The sequence below is a fragment of the Eucyclogobius newberryi genome, unplaced genomic scaffold, assembly GCF_026437365.1.
Source record: "Eucyclogobius newberryi isolate DKJ021-1_F unplaced genomic scaffold, fEucNew1.0.hap1 SCAF_2, whole genome shotgun sequence".
In the NCBI taxonomy this organism is placed as follows: domain Eukaryota; kingdom Metazoa; phylum Chordata; class Actinopteri; order Gobiiformes; family Gobiidae; genus Eucyclogobius; species Eucyclogobius newberryi.
This window is the reverse complement of record NW_027315834.1, coordinates 874762-887254: the sequence shown is the minus strand read 5'-3', so window position 1 is coordinate 887254 and position 12493 is coordinate 874762. Positions and strand designations below refer to the sequence as shown.

The 12493-nt window shown below is 50.1% G+C and overlaps 1 protein-coding gene across 1 annotated transcript in view; it reads left to right on the top strand.

Moving 5' to 3' along the window:
* The window catches only part of atp8b1 (ATPase phospholipid transporting 8B1), a 49647-nt gene that overhangs the window by 28374 nt on the left and 8780 nt on the right, over nucleotides 1-12493 (top strand). Inside the window, exons 14-23 of the mRNA XM_072454662.1 lie at nucleotides 414-537; nucleotides 1218-1261; nucleotides 1335-1482; nucleotides 2147-2335; nucleotides 4891-5003; nucleotides 5263-5427; nucleotides 10560-10671; nucleotides 10743-10818; nucleotides 11052-11184; nucleotides 11301-11429. Coding sequence (XP_072310763.1) covers nucleotides 414-537; nucleotides 1218-1261; nucleotides 1335-1482; nucleotides 2147-2335; nucleotides 4891-5003; nucleotides 5263-5427; nucleotides 10560-10671; nucleotides 10743-10818; nucleotides 11052-11184; nucleotides 11301-11429 — 1233 coding nt within the window. The remainder of the gene's footprint in view (nucleotides 1-413; nucleotides 538-1217; nucleotides 1262-1334; nucleotides 1483-2146; nucleotides 2336-4890; nucleotides 5004-5262; nucleotides 5428-10559; nucleotides 10672-10742; nucleotides 10819-11051; nucleotides 11185-11300; nucleotides 11430-12493) is intronic.

Here is a 12493-nt window from a genome sequence, read left to right as displayed (position 1 = left end):
ACCCCACGTCTGTGTCGACCCCGCCCTCTCATCGCACGTCTGTGTCGACCCCGCCCTCTCACCCCACGTCTGTGTCGACCCCGCCCTCTCACCCCACGTCTGTGTCGACCCCGCCCTCTCACCCCACGTCTGTGTCGACCCCGCCCTCTCACCCCACGTCTGTATCGTCGTCCCTTAACCCATTGCAGTCTATTAGACGGGGCGTGGCTGATCACCTGATGCGTAGCCCACGTCCTTTGTCAGCTCACTCTTATCGCGGCATCATCGATGTCATCATCATCTCTATCCATAAATATTCTCTGATATTCCATTGTTGTGGCGTGGGCTTTGCTTGTTCAGTTGCTTTGTAATTTTACTTTATTGCACTAATCGATAAGGGGGACATTGTGTTGCTTTTTGCTTGTTGTCTTTAGGCTCGCACCACCACTTTGAACGAACAGCTGGGCCAGATCGAGTACATCTTCTCAGACAAAACGGGCACTTTGACCCAGAATGTCATGCAGTTCAAGAAGTGCACCATCGCAGGACGCAGCTACGGTAAAACGAAATGTCTCCTGAATGTTACATGTGTTTAACAGGGTCCGTGCAGAAGCGTGCGCTTTATGGGCGAGCAGACCCTAACCCTCACACAAAAGTTAAAAATAGATAATACATTGAATATGCACAGTGTAGATCTGAACCCCAGGCTCATAATCCCATCGCAATACTGACCTAACCTAATACTGATGTGCAATTCTGTCGTATGTGCAATTGCTGTTGGAATTCATGTGCAATTCATGTGCAATTACTGTGCTGTCGTGACACATATTCATGTGCAATTACTGTTGTGATCACATGCAATGGTATTTATTTATTTATTGGAGATCTTCTACTGAAAGTGTTTTTCAGACTTCCTATAAGTGATCTGTTCTTCTGGATCTACCTCTGTATCTACCTGTGTTGCACCAATGAAATTTCCCCATGTGGGACAATAAAGGAATATCTTATCTTATCTTATCTTAATGCCACAAAGACTTCAGTTAGTGCCATTATTGAACTCCCGTTGAAAGGTAGACATGAGATGTTTATTGCAGCTCTGTGGAACCGATCCCAGAGAAATCATTTTGAGGTTCAACTTTTTGGGTTTTTATTTTGGATGTTTTGTCCTCATTTGAGACGGTTTATTCTCTTCATGTTGTAATGGCTCATGAAGGTGTTGTTCATGCTCTGTGCTCCAGGTGACCCCACCACTGCTGAAGGAGTGTCTCTGGACCGCGGAAAGGTCAGTTCTGGTTCATCATTTGAAAAGACAAACTTCAGGACATTTGTGTTGGATGAAAGTGTCCTTGTTTCAGCTGGTGGACTGGAGCTGGAACCAACACGCCGACAAAAAGTTTGACTTCATGGACCATTATCTTGTGGCAACTGTGCGATCTGGAAAAGACAAGGACGCCATGGAGTTCTTCAAGCTGCTGTCCCTCTGCCACACGGTCATGGTGGACGGTAAGATGTCCTGCCCCGCGCGTCCTACCTTGTGCGTCCTGCCTCGTGCGTCCTGCCCCGCGCGTCCTGCCCCGCGCGTCCTGCCCCGCGCGTCCTGCCCCGCGCGTCCTGCCTCGCGCGTCCTGCCCCGCGCGTCCTGCCTCGCGCGTCCTGCCTCGCGCGTCCTGCCCCGCGCGTCCTGCCCCGCGCGTCCTGCCCCGCGCGTCCTGCCCCGCGCGTCCTGCCTCGTGCTGCCTGTGTGTCTGTCCCCAGCCTCGTGCGACCTAGCTTCTAGCTCCATTATGAATAAAGAGATGTTTAAGGTGTTCTATGATCCATGTGCTCATGTCCGTATGTGCTCATGTCCGTATGTGCTCATGTCCGTATGTGCTCATGTCCGTATGTGCTCATGTCCGTCTGTGCTCATGTCCGTCTGTGCTCATGTCCGTCTGTGCTCATGTCCGTCTGTGCTCATGTCCGTCTGTGCTCATGTCCGCCTGTGCTCATGTCCGCGTGTGCTCATGTCCGTCTCTGCTCATGTCCGTCTCTGCTCATGTCCGTCTGTGCTCATGTCCGTCTGTGCTCATGTCCGCCTGTGCTCATGTCCGCCTGTGCTCATGTCCGCCTGTGCTCATGTCCGCCTGTGCTCATGTCCGCCTGTGCTCATGTCCGTATGTGCCTGCAGAGGACATGGTGTACCAGGCCGCCTCTCCAGATGAAGGAGCTCTGGTGACCGCCGCCCGCAACTTTGGCTTTGTGTTCTTGTCCAGAACTCAGGACTCCATCACCATCCGAGAGGGCGACCACGAGAGCACCTACGAGATGTTAGCCCTGCTGGACTTCAACTCTGACCGCAAACGCATGTCAATCATCTGTGAGTCTCCGAGAACATCAACTGACCAGTGCATTCAGCGTGTGTGTGGTTTTTGTGTTAGCTTGTTCTTTAAATTCTTTACAGTGCAAAGTCTTAATGCATTCCCAGTTTACAGTGTAAACACTTTAGTGTAGTCTTTGACCCGGGTAAAGCTAACAAACATTAGCATGCTAACACCTCCTGCTCACAGCGAGGAAAACAAGGATTTGACCGTCCTGTGATGTTTCAACTTCTCTGAAATCACATTGTTTTATATGTAAATAATGTATGTTATGTATTTGAACTCTCAAAGTCTTCAAATACATACATCACACTTGAGGTCCTGGTGATGGTGGCTCCTCCCACTTGAGGTCCTGGTGATGGTGGCTCCTCCCACTTGAGGTCCTGGTGATGGTGGCTCCTCCCACTTGAGGTCCTGGTGATGGTGGCTCCTCCCACTTGAGGTCCTGGTGATGGTGGCTCCTCCCACTTGAGGTCCTGGTGATGGTGGCTCCTCCCACTTGAGGACCTGGTGATGGAGATGGGGGGGGGGGGGGGGGGCTGTGTCTTGTGGGCGTTGAGCTCCAGGTTGTTACCACTGCACCAGCCGCTCCACCTCCTGTAGACAGACTCAGATGAGCCCGATGAGGGTGGTGGTGTCGCCATGGCGGTGAGGGTGGTGTCGCAGTGGCTGGAGGTGCAGTAGTTTGTGTACAGGGAGAAGAGCAGGGGAGAAAGTACACAGCCCTGTGGCGCTCCTGTGCTGATGGTCCCAGTGTCTGAGACGTTCTTCTCCAGCTGCACGCTCCGCCTCCCGTCAACTGTTGGAGCAATTGTTAGAAAATGGAATATGCTTAAGATGACATATCATCTCAGACTGGAGCTCCATGAAGATCTCACCTCAGACTGGAGCTCCATGAAGATCTCACCTCAGACTGGAGCTCCATGAAGATCTCACCTCAGACTGGAGCTCCATGAAGATCTCACCTCAGACTGGAGCTCCATGAAGATCTCACCTCAGACTGGAGCTCCATGAAGATCTCACCTCAGACTGGAGCTCCATGAAGATCTCACCTCAGACTGGAGCTCCATGAAGATCTCACCTCAGACTGGAGCTCCATGAAGATCTCACCTCAGACTGGAGCTCCATGAAGATCTCACCTCAGACTGGAGCTCCATGAAGATCTCACCTCAGACTGGAGCTCCATGAAGATCTCACCTCAGACTGGAGCTCCATGAAGATCTCACCTCGTGGGGTTCAATGATGATAAGACGGGTGAGGAATCAGCCCAGAACTACAGGAGCTGGTCAAAGACATGAAGAGCTGGGACCACAGTTTCCATGAGCACCTCGAGGCCCCGCTCAGTCAAAGCACTGAAGATGGGGCGTGGCTGAAGATGGGGCGTGGCTGAAGATGGATATGTGTATATATGTATGTATATGTATATGTATATATATATATGTATATGTGTATATATATGTATATGTATATATGTGTGTGTGTATATATATGTATATGTATATATATGTATATATATATGTATGTATATGTATGTGTGTATATGTATGTATATGTAATACATACATATGTATATATGTATGTGTATATGTATGTATATGTAATACATACATATGTATATATGTATGTGTATATGTATGTATGTATATATGTATGTGTGTATATATGTATGTGTGTATGTATATATATATATATATATATATATATATATATATATATATATATATATATATATATATATATATATATATATATATATATATTAAACATTAAACAGACAAATAAATGATTTAAAAATCATACAATGTGATTTCTGGATGTTAAGATTGAGTCAGATCCTCCAGAAGCAGAACTCACCGTGTTAAACACAAACACTGTGCGGTGCGACGCTTCGCTGTGCGGTAGAAATGATGTGTCTGTGACTCTGTCTGTGACTCTGTCTATGTCTGTGACTGTGACTCTGTCTGTGACTGTGACTCTGTCTGTGACTGTCTGTTTCTCTGACTCTGTCTGTGACTGACTGACTGTGACTCTGTCTGTGACTCTGTCTATGTCTGTATCTGTGACTGTGACTGTCTGTGTCTGTGACACTGTCTGTGACACTGTCTGTGACACTGTCTGTGACTGTCTGTGTCTGACTCTGTCTGTGACTGTCTGTGTCTGTGACTGTGTCTCTGTCTGTGACTGTGACTCTGTCTGTGACTTTCTGTGACTCTGTCTGTGACTCTGACTGTGACTCTGACTGTGACTCTGTGTCTGTGACTGTGTCTCTGTCTGTGACTCTGTGTCTGTGACTGTGTCTCTGTCTGTGTCTGTGTCTGACTCTGACTGTGTCTGTGACTCTGTCTGTGACTGTGTCTCTGTCTGTGACTCTGACTGTGTCTGTGACTCTGTCTGTGACTCTGACTGTGACTGTGTCTCTGTCTGTGACTGTGTCTCTGTCTGTGACTCTGACTGTGTCTGTGACTCTGTGTTTGACTCTGACTGTGTCTGTGACTGTGACTGTCTGTGACTCTGTCTGTGACTCTGTCTGTGACTGTGTCTCTGTGTGTTCCAGTGCGTTTCCCTGATGGTCGGATCAGATTGTACTGTAAAGGAGCCGACACCGTGATCTATGAACGCCTGGCTCCAGACTGCAGGCACATGGAGAGCACCCAGACCGCTCTGGACGTGAGTGAAGCTGCTCTGCACACCTGCTGCGCACTGCTCAACACCTGCTGCGCACTGCTCTACACACCTGCTGCGCACTGCTCTACACACCTGCTGCGCACTGCTCTACACACCTACTGCGCACTGCTCAACACCTGCTGCGCACTGCTCTACACACCTGCTGCGCACTGCTCTACACACCTGCTGCGCACTGCTCTACACACCTACTGCGCACTGCTCTACACCTGATGCGCACTGCTCTGCTCTGTGTGTGTTTCAGATCTTTGCTAACGAGACCCTGCGCACACTTTGTCTGTGCTACAAAGACATCAGCGCTCAGGAGTATGAGGCCTGGGCGCGCAGGCACAAGGACGCTCAGGTGGTGCTGGCCAATCGGGAGGAGGTGCTGGACCAGGTCTATGAGGAGATCGAGAAGAACCTCGTGGTACTGTCCTCAACCTCTACTCTGTGTCTGTCCTCAACCTCTACTCTGTGTCTGTCCTCAACCTCTACTCTGTGTCTGTCCTCAACCTCTACTCTGTTGTCTGTCCTCAACCTCTACTCTGTGTCTGTCCTCAACCTCTACTCTGTGTCTGTCCTCAACCTCTACTCTGTGTCTGTCCTCAACCTCTACTCTGTGTCTGTCCTCAACCTCTACTCTGTGTCTGTCCTCAACCTCTACTCTGTTGTCTATCCTCAACCTCTACTCTGTGTCTGTCCTCAACCTCTACTCTGTTGTCTGTCCTCAACCTCTACTCTGTGTCTGTCCTCAACCTCTACTCTGTGTCTGTCCTCAACCTCTACTCTGTCTGTCCTCAACCTCTACTCTGTGTCTGTCCTCAACCTCTACTCTGTGTCTGTCCTCAACCTCTACTCTGTGTCTGTCCTCAACCTCTACTCTGTCCTCAACCTCTACTCTGTTGTCTGTCCTCAACCTCTACTCTGTGTCTGTCCTCAACCTCTACTCTGTGTCTGTCCTCAACCTCTACTCTGTCTGTCCTCAACCTCTACTCTGTGTGTGTCCTCAGCCTCTACTCAGTGTCTGTCCTCAACCTCTACTCTGTGTCTGTCCTCAACCTCTACTCTGTGTCTGTCCTCAACCTCTACTCTGTTGTCTGTCCTCAACCTCTACTCTGTGTCTGTCCTCTACCTCTACTCTGTGTGTGTCCTCAGCCTCTACTCAGTGTCTGTCCTCAACCTCTACTCTGTGTCTGTCCTCAACCTCTACTCTGTGTCTGTCCTCAACCTCTACTCTGTGTCTGTCCTCAACCTCTACTCTGTGTCTGTCCTCTACCTCTACTCTGTGTGTGTCCTCAGCCTCTACTCAGTGTCTGTCCTCAACCTCTACTCTGTGTCTGTCCTCAACCTCTACTCTGTGTCTGTCCTCAGCCTCTACTCTGTGTCTGTCCTCAGCCTCTACTCTGTGTCTGTCCTCAACCTCTACTCTGTTGTCTGTCCTCAACCTCTACTCTGTGTCTGTCCTCTACCTCTACTCTGTGTGTGTCCTCAGCCTCTACTCAGTGTCTGTCCTCAACCTCTACTCTGTGTCTGTCCTCAACCTCTACTCTGTGTCTGTCCTCAACCTCTACTCTGTGTCTGTCCTCTACCTCTACTCTGTGTGTGTCCTCAGCCTCTACTCAGTGTCTGTCCTCAACCTCTACTCTGTGTCTGTCCTCAACCTCTACTCTGTGTCTGTCCTCAGCCTCTACTCTGTGTCTGTCCTCAGCCGCTACTCTGTGAGAAGCACATCGATCAATCTATACTACTTTATCAGTACTCAAAACAGTTTAGTCCTGACTACTCCAGAGAGTACTCTACACTAGCACTGGGGTTACTCCAGAGAGTACTCTACACTAGCACTGGGGTTACTCCAGAGAGTACACTACACTAGCACTGGGGTTACTCCAGAGAGTACACTACACTAGCACTGGGGTTACTCCAGAGAGTACTCTACACTAGCACTGGGGTTACTCCAGAGAGTACACTACACTAGCACTGGGGTTACTCCAGAGAGTACACTACACTAGCACTGGGGTTACTCCAGAGAGTACTCTACACTAGCACTGGGGTTACTCCAGAGAGTACTCTACACTAGCACTGGGGTTACTCCAGAGAGTACACTACACTAGCACTGGGGTTACTCCAGAGAGTACACTACACTAGCACTGGGGTTACTCCAGAGAGTACACTACACTAGCACTGGGGTTACTCCAGAGAGTACTCTACACTAGCACTGGGGTTACTCCAGAGAGTACACTACACTAGCACTGGGGTTACTCCAGAGAGTACTCTACACTAGCACTGGGGTTACTCCAGAGAGTACTCTACACTAGCACTGGGGTTACTCCAGAGAGTACTCTACACTAGCACTGGGGTTACTCCAGAGAGTACTCTACACTAGCACTGGGGTTACTCCAGAGAGTACTCTACACTAGCACTGGGGTTACTCCAGAGAGTACTCTACACTAGCACTGGGGTTACTCCAGAGAGTACTCTACACTAGCACTGGGTTACTCCAGAGAGTACTCTACACTAGCACTGGGGTTACTCCAGAGAGTACACTACACTAGCACTGGGGTTACTCCAGAGAGTACTCTACACTAGCACTGGGGTTACTCCAGAGAGTACACTACACTAGCACTGGGGTTACTCCAGAGAGTACACTACACTAGCACTGGGGTTACTCCAGAGAGTACTCTACACTAGCACTGGGGTTACTCCAGAGAGTACACTACACTAGCACTGGGGTTACTCCAGAGAGTACACTACACTAGCACTGGGGTTACTCCAGAGAGTACACTACACTAGCACTGGGGTTACTCAAGAGAGTACTCTACACTAGCACTGGGGTTACTCCAGAGAGTACACTACACTAGCACTGGGGTTACTCCAGAGAGTACACTACACTAGCACTGGGGTTACTCCAGAGAGTACTCTACACTAGCACTGGGGTTACTCCAGAGAGTACACTACACTAGCACTGGGGTTACTCCAGAGAGTACACTACACTAGCACTGGGGTTACTCCAGAGAGTACACTACACTAGCACTGGGGTTACTCCAGAGAGTACTCTACACTAGCACTGGGGTTACTCCAGAGAGTACACTACACTAGCACTGGGGTTACTCCAGAGAGTACTCTACACTAGCACTGGGGTTACTCCAGAGAGTACTCTACACTAGCACTGGGGTTACTCCAGAGAGTACTCTACACTAGCACTGGGGTTACTCCAGAGAGTACTCTACACTAGCACTGGGGTTACTCCAGAGAGTACTCTACACTAGCACTGGGGTTACTCCAGAGAGTACTCTACACTAGCACTGGGGTTACTCCAGAGAGTACTCTACACTAGCACTGGGTTACTCCAGAGAGTACTCTACACTAGCACTGGGGTTACTCCAGAGAGTACACTACACTAGCACTGGGGTTACTCCAGAGAGTACTCTACACTAGCACTGGGGTTACTCCAGAGAGTACACTACACTAGCACTGGGGTTACTCCAGAGAGTACACTACACTAGCACTGGGGTTACTCCAGAGAGTACACTACACTAGCACTGGGGTTACTCCAGAGAGTACACTACACTAGCACTGGGGTTACTCCAGAGAGTACTCTACACTAGCACTGGGGTTACTCCAGAGAGTACACTACACTAGCACTGGGGTTACTCCAGAGAGTACACTACACTAGCACTGGGGTTACTCCAGAGAGTACTCTACACTAGCACTGGGGTTACTCCAGAGAGTACTCTACACTAGCACTGGGGTTACTCCAGAGAGTACACTACACTAGCACTGGGGTTACTCCAGAGAGTACACTACACTAGCACTGGGGTTACTCCAGAGAGTACTCTACACTAGCACTGGGGTTACTCCAGAGAGTACACTACACTAGCACTGGGGTTACTCCAGAGAGTACACTACACTAGCACTGGGGTTACTCCAGAGAGTACTCTACACTAGCACTGGGGTTACTCCAGAGAGTACACTACACTAGCACTGGGGTTACTCCAGAGAGTACACTACACTAGCACTGGGGTTACTCCAGAGAGTACACTACACTAGCACTGGGGTTACTCCAGAGAGTACACTACACTTGCACTGGGGTTACTCCAGAGAGTACACTACACTAGCACTGGGGTTACTCCAGAGAGTACACTACACTAGCACTGGGGTTACTCCAGAGAGTACTCTACACTAGCACTGGGGTTACTCCAGAGAGTACTCTACACTAGCACTGGGGTTACTCCAGAGAGTACTCTACACTAGCACTGGGGTTACTCCAGAGAGTACACTACACTAGCACTGGGGTTACTCCAGAGAGTACACTACACTAGCACTGGGGTTACTCCAGAGAGTACACTACACTAGCACTGGGGTTACTCCAGAGAGTACACTACACTAGCACTGGGGTTACTCCAGAGAGTACTCTACACTAGCACTGGGGTTACTCCAGAGAGTACACTACACTAGCACTGGGGTTACTCCAGAGAGTACACTACACTAGCACTGGGGTTACTCCAGAGAGTACACTACACTAGCACTGGGGTTACTCCAGAGAGTACACTACACTAGCACTGGGGTTACTCCAGAGAGTACACTACACTAGCACTGGGGTTACTCCAGAGAGTACACTACACTAGCACTGGGGTTACTCCAGAGAGTACACTACACTAGCACTGGGGTTACTCCAGAGAGTACACTACACTAGCACTGGGGTTACTCCAGAGAGTACACTACACTAGCACTGGGGTTACTCCAGAGAGTACACTACACTAGCACTGGGGTTACTCCAGAGAGTACTCTACACTAGCACTGGGGTTACTCCAGAGAGTACTCTACACTAGCACTGGGGTTACTCCAGAGAGTACTCTACACTAGCACTGGGGTTACTCCAGAGAGTACTCTACACTAGCACTGGGGTTACTCCAGAAAGTACTCTACACTAGCACTGGGGTTACTCCAGAAAGTACTCTACACTAGCACTGGGGTTACTCCAGAGAGTACTCTACACTAGCACTGGGGTTACTCCAGAGAGTACTCTACACTAGCACTGGGGTTACTCCAGAGAGTACTCTACACTAGCACTGGGGTTACTCCAGAGAGTACACTACACTAGCACTGGGGTTACTCCAGAGAGTACTCTACACTAGCACTGGGGTTACTCCAGAGAGTACACTACACTAGCACTGGGGTTACTCCAGAGAGTACACTACACTAGCACTGGGGTTACTCCAGAGAGTACACTACACTAGCACTGGGGTTACTCCAGAGAGTACTCTACACTAGCACTGGGGTTACTCCAGAGAGTACTCTACACTAGCACTGGGGTTACTCCAGAGAGTACACTACACTAGCACTGGGGTTACTCCAGAGAGTACACTACACTAGCACTGGGGTTACTCCAGAGAGTACACTACACTAGCACTGGGGTTACTCCAGAGAGTACACTACACTAGCACTGGGGTTACTCCAGAGAGTACACTACACTAGCACTGGGGTTACTCCAGAGAGTACACTACACTAGCACTGGGGTTACTCCAGAGAGTACTCTACACTGTAAACACATGTGTGCAGTTAATTGGAGCCACAGCGATTGAGGACAAACTTCAGGATGGAGTTCCAGAGACCATTGCTAAACTGGCCAAAGCCGACATCAAGATCTGGGTCCTGACCGGAGACAAGAAAGGTCTGGAGCATTTACGATCAGCTGAACACGGTCTCTAGCACATGGCTCCGTCTGAACCTGCTCCATTTCAGAAACGGCTGAGAACATCGGGTACTCCTGCTCCCTGCTCACTGAAGACATGCAGATCCATTATGGAGAGGACGTCAAGTCAGTTTGCTCCACCTTTCTCCACCTTCACACCAGTCTCTGCTCCACCTTCACACCAGTCTCTGCTCCACCTTCACACCAGTCTCTGCTCCACCTTCACACCAGTCTTTGCTCCACCTTCACACCAGTCTCTGCTCCACCTTCACACCAGTCTCTGCTCCACCTTCACACCAGTCTCTGCTCCACCTTCACACCAGTCTCTGCTCCACCTCTCTAACCTCTGGTGTTTGCAGTGAGAAGCTGCAGGGGCGTCAGACCAGCAGGAGGAACCAGCCCCCGACTCGTCGCCCTCGGGTGAAGAAGGCGGCAGAACCCTTCTTCACTGAGCCAGGGAAGAACGCCCTGATCATCACGGGAGGATGGCTGGTGAGGACGCCTCGGTGGATGTTACGCCGTCATAACTCCACCTGGACAGTCTGACCTCCACCTGGACAGTCTGACCTCCACCTGGACAGTCTGACCTCTCACTGCTTCATCCACAGAATGAGATCCTGTATGAGAAGAAGAAGAAGCGCAGGCGACTGCGTCTGCGGCGTCTGGGCAAACGAGCCCCGCCCACCAGCCCTCAGGACGGACAGCCCCTGAACGACTCTGAGAAGGAGCAGAGACAGGTGTGTGCGTGCGTGTGTTGTGCGCGCGTTGTGTGCGTGTGTTGTGCGCGCGTTGCGTGCGTGTGTTGTGCGCCGCGTTGTGTGCCGCGTTGTGTGCTTGTGTTGTGCGCGTGTGTTGTGCGCGTGTTGTGTGCGTGTTGTGTGCGTGTGTGTTGTGTGCGTGTTGTGTGTGTGTGCGTGTTGTTGTGTGTGTGTGTGTGTGCGTGTTGTGTTGTTGCGTGTTTTGTGCTGTGCGTGTTGTGGTGTTGCGTGTTGTGCGTGTTGTGTTGTGCGTGTTGTGTTGTGCGTGTTGTGTTGTGTGTGTTGTGCGTGTTGTGTTGTGTGTGTGTGTTTTGCGTGTTGTGTTGTTGTGTGTGTGCTTGTTGTGTGTGTGCATGTTGTGTGCGTGTTGTGTTGTGCGTGTTGTGTGTGTGCGTGTTGTGTGTGTGCGTGTTGTGTGCGTGTTGTGTGCGTGTTGTGTGCGTGTTGTGTTGTGTGTTGTGCGTGTTGTGTGCGTGTTGTGTGTGTGCGTGTTGTGCGTGTTGTGTGTGTGTTGTGTGTGCGTGTTGTGTTGTTGTGTGTGTGCGTGTTTGTGTGCGTGTTGTGTGTGCGTGTTGTGTGTGTGCGTGTTGTGTGTGTGCGTGTTGTGTGTTGTGCGTGTTGTGTGTGTGCGTGTTGTGTTTGTGTGTTGTGTGCGTGTTGTGTGTGTGCGTGTTGTGTGTGTGCGTGTTGTGTGTGTGTGCGTGTTGTGTGTGTGTGCGTGTTGTGTGTGTGTGCGTGTTGTGTGTGTGTGCGTGTTGTGTGTGTGTGCGTGTTGTGTGTGTGTTGTTGTGTGTGTGTGTGTTGTGTGTGTGTGCGTGTTGTGTGTGTGCGTGTTGTGTGTGTGCGTGTTGTGTGTGTGCGTGTTGTGTGTTGTGTGTGCGTGTTGTGTGTCAGACACATTTGAAGTATTTGCTTGACTGCTGTTCCAGTCACTGCAGTTGCCTCACTTTATGTTAGTTTGTCCAGCTATAAAGAATCACTAAGGAACATTTTCACCTCCTTGAATGTGTTCGAATGTCCCTGTGATGGTTGAATAAGCATGT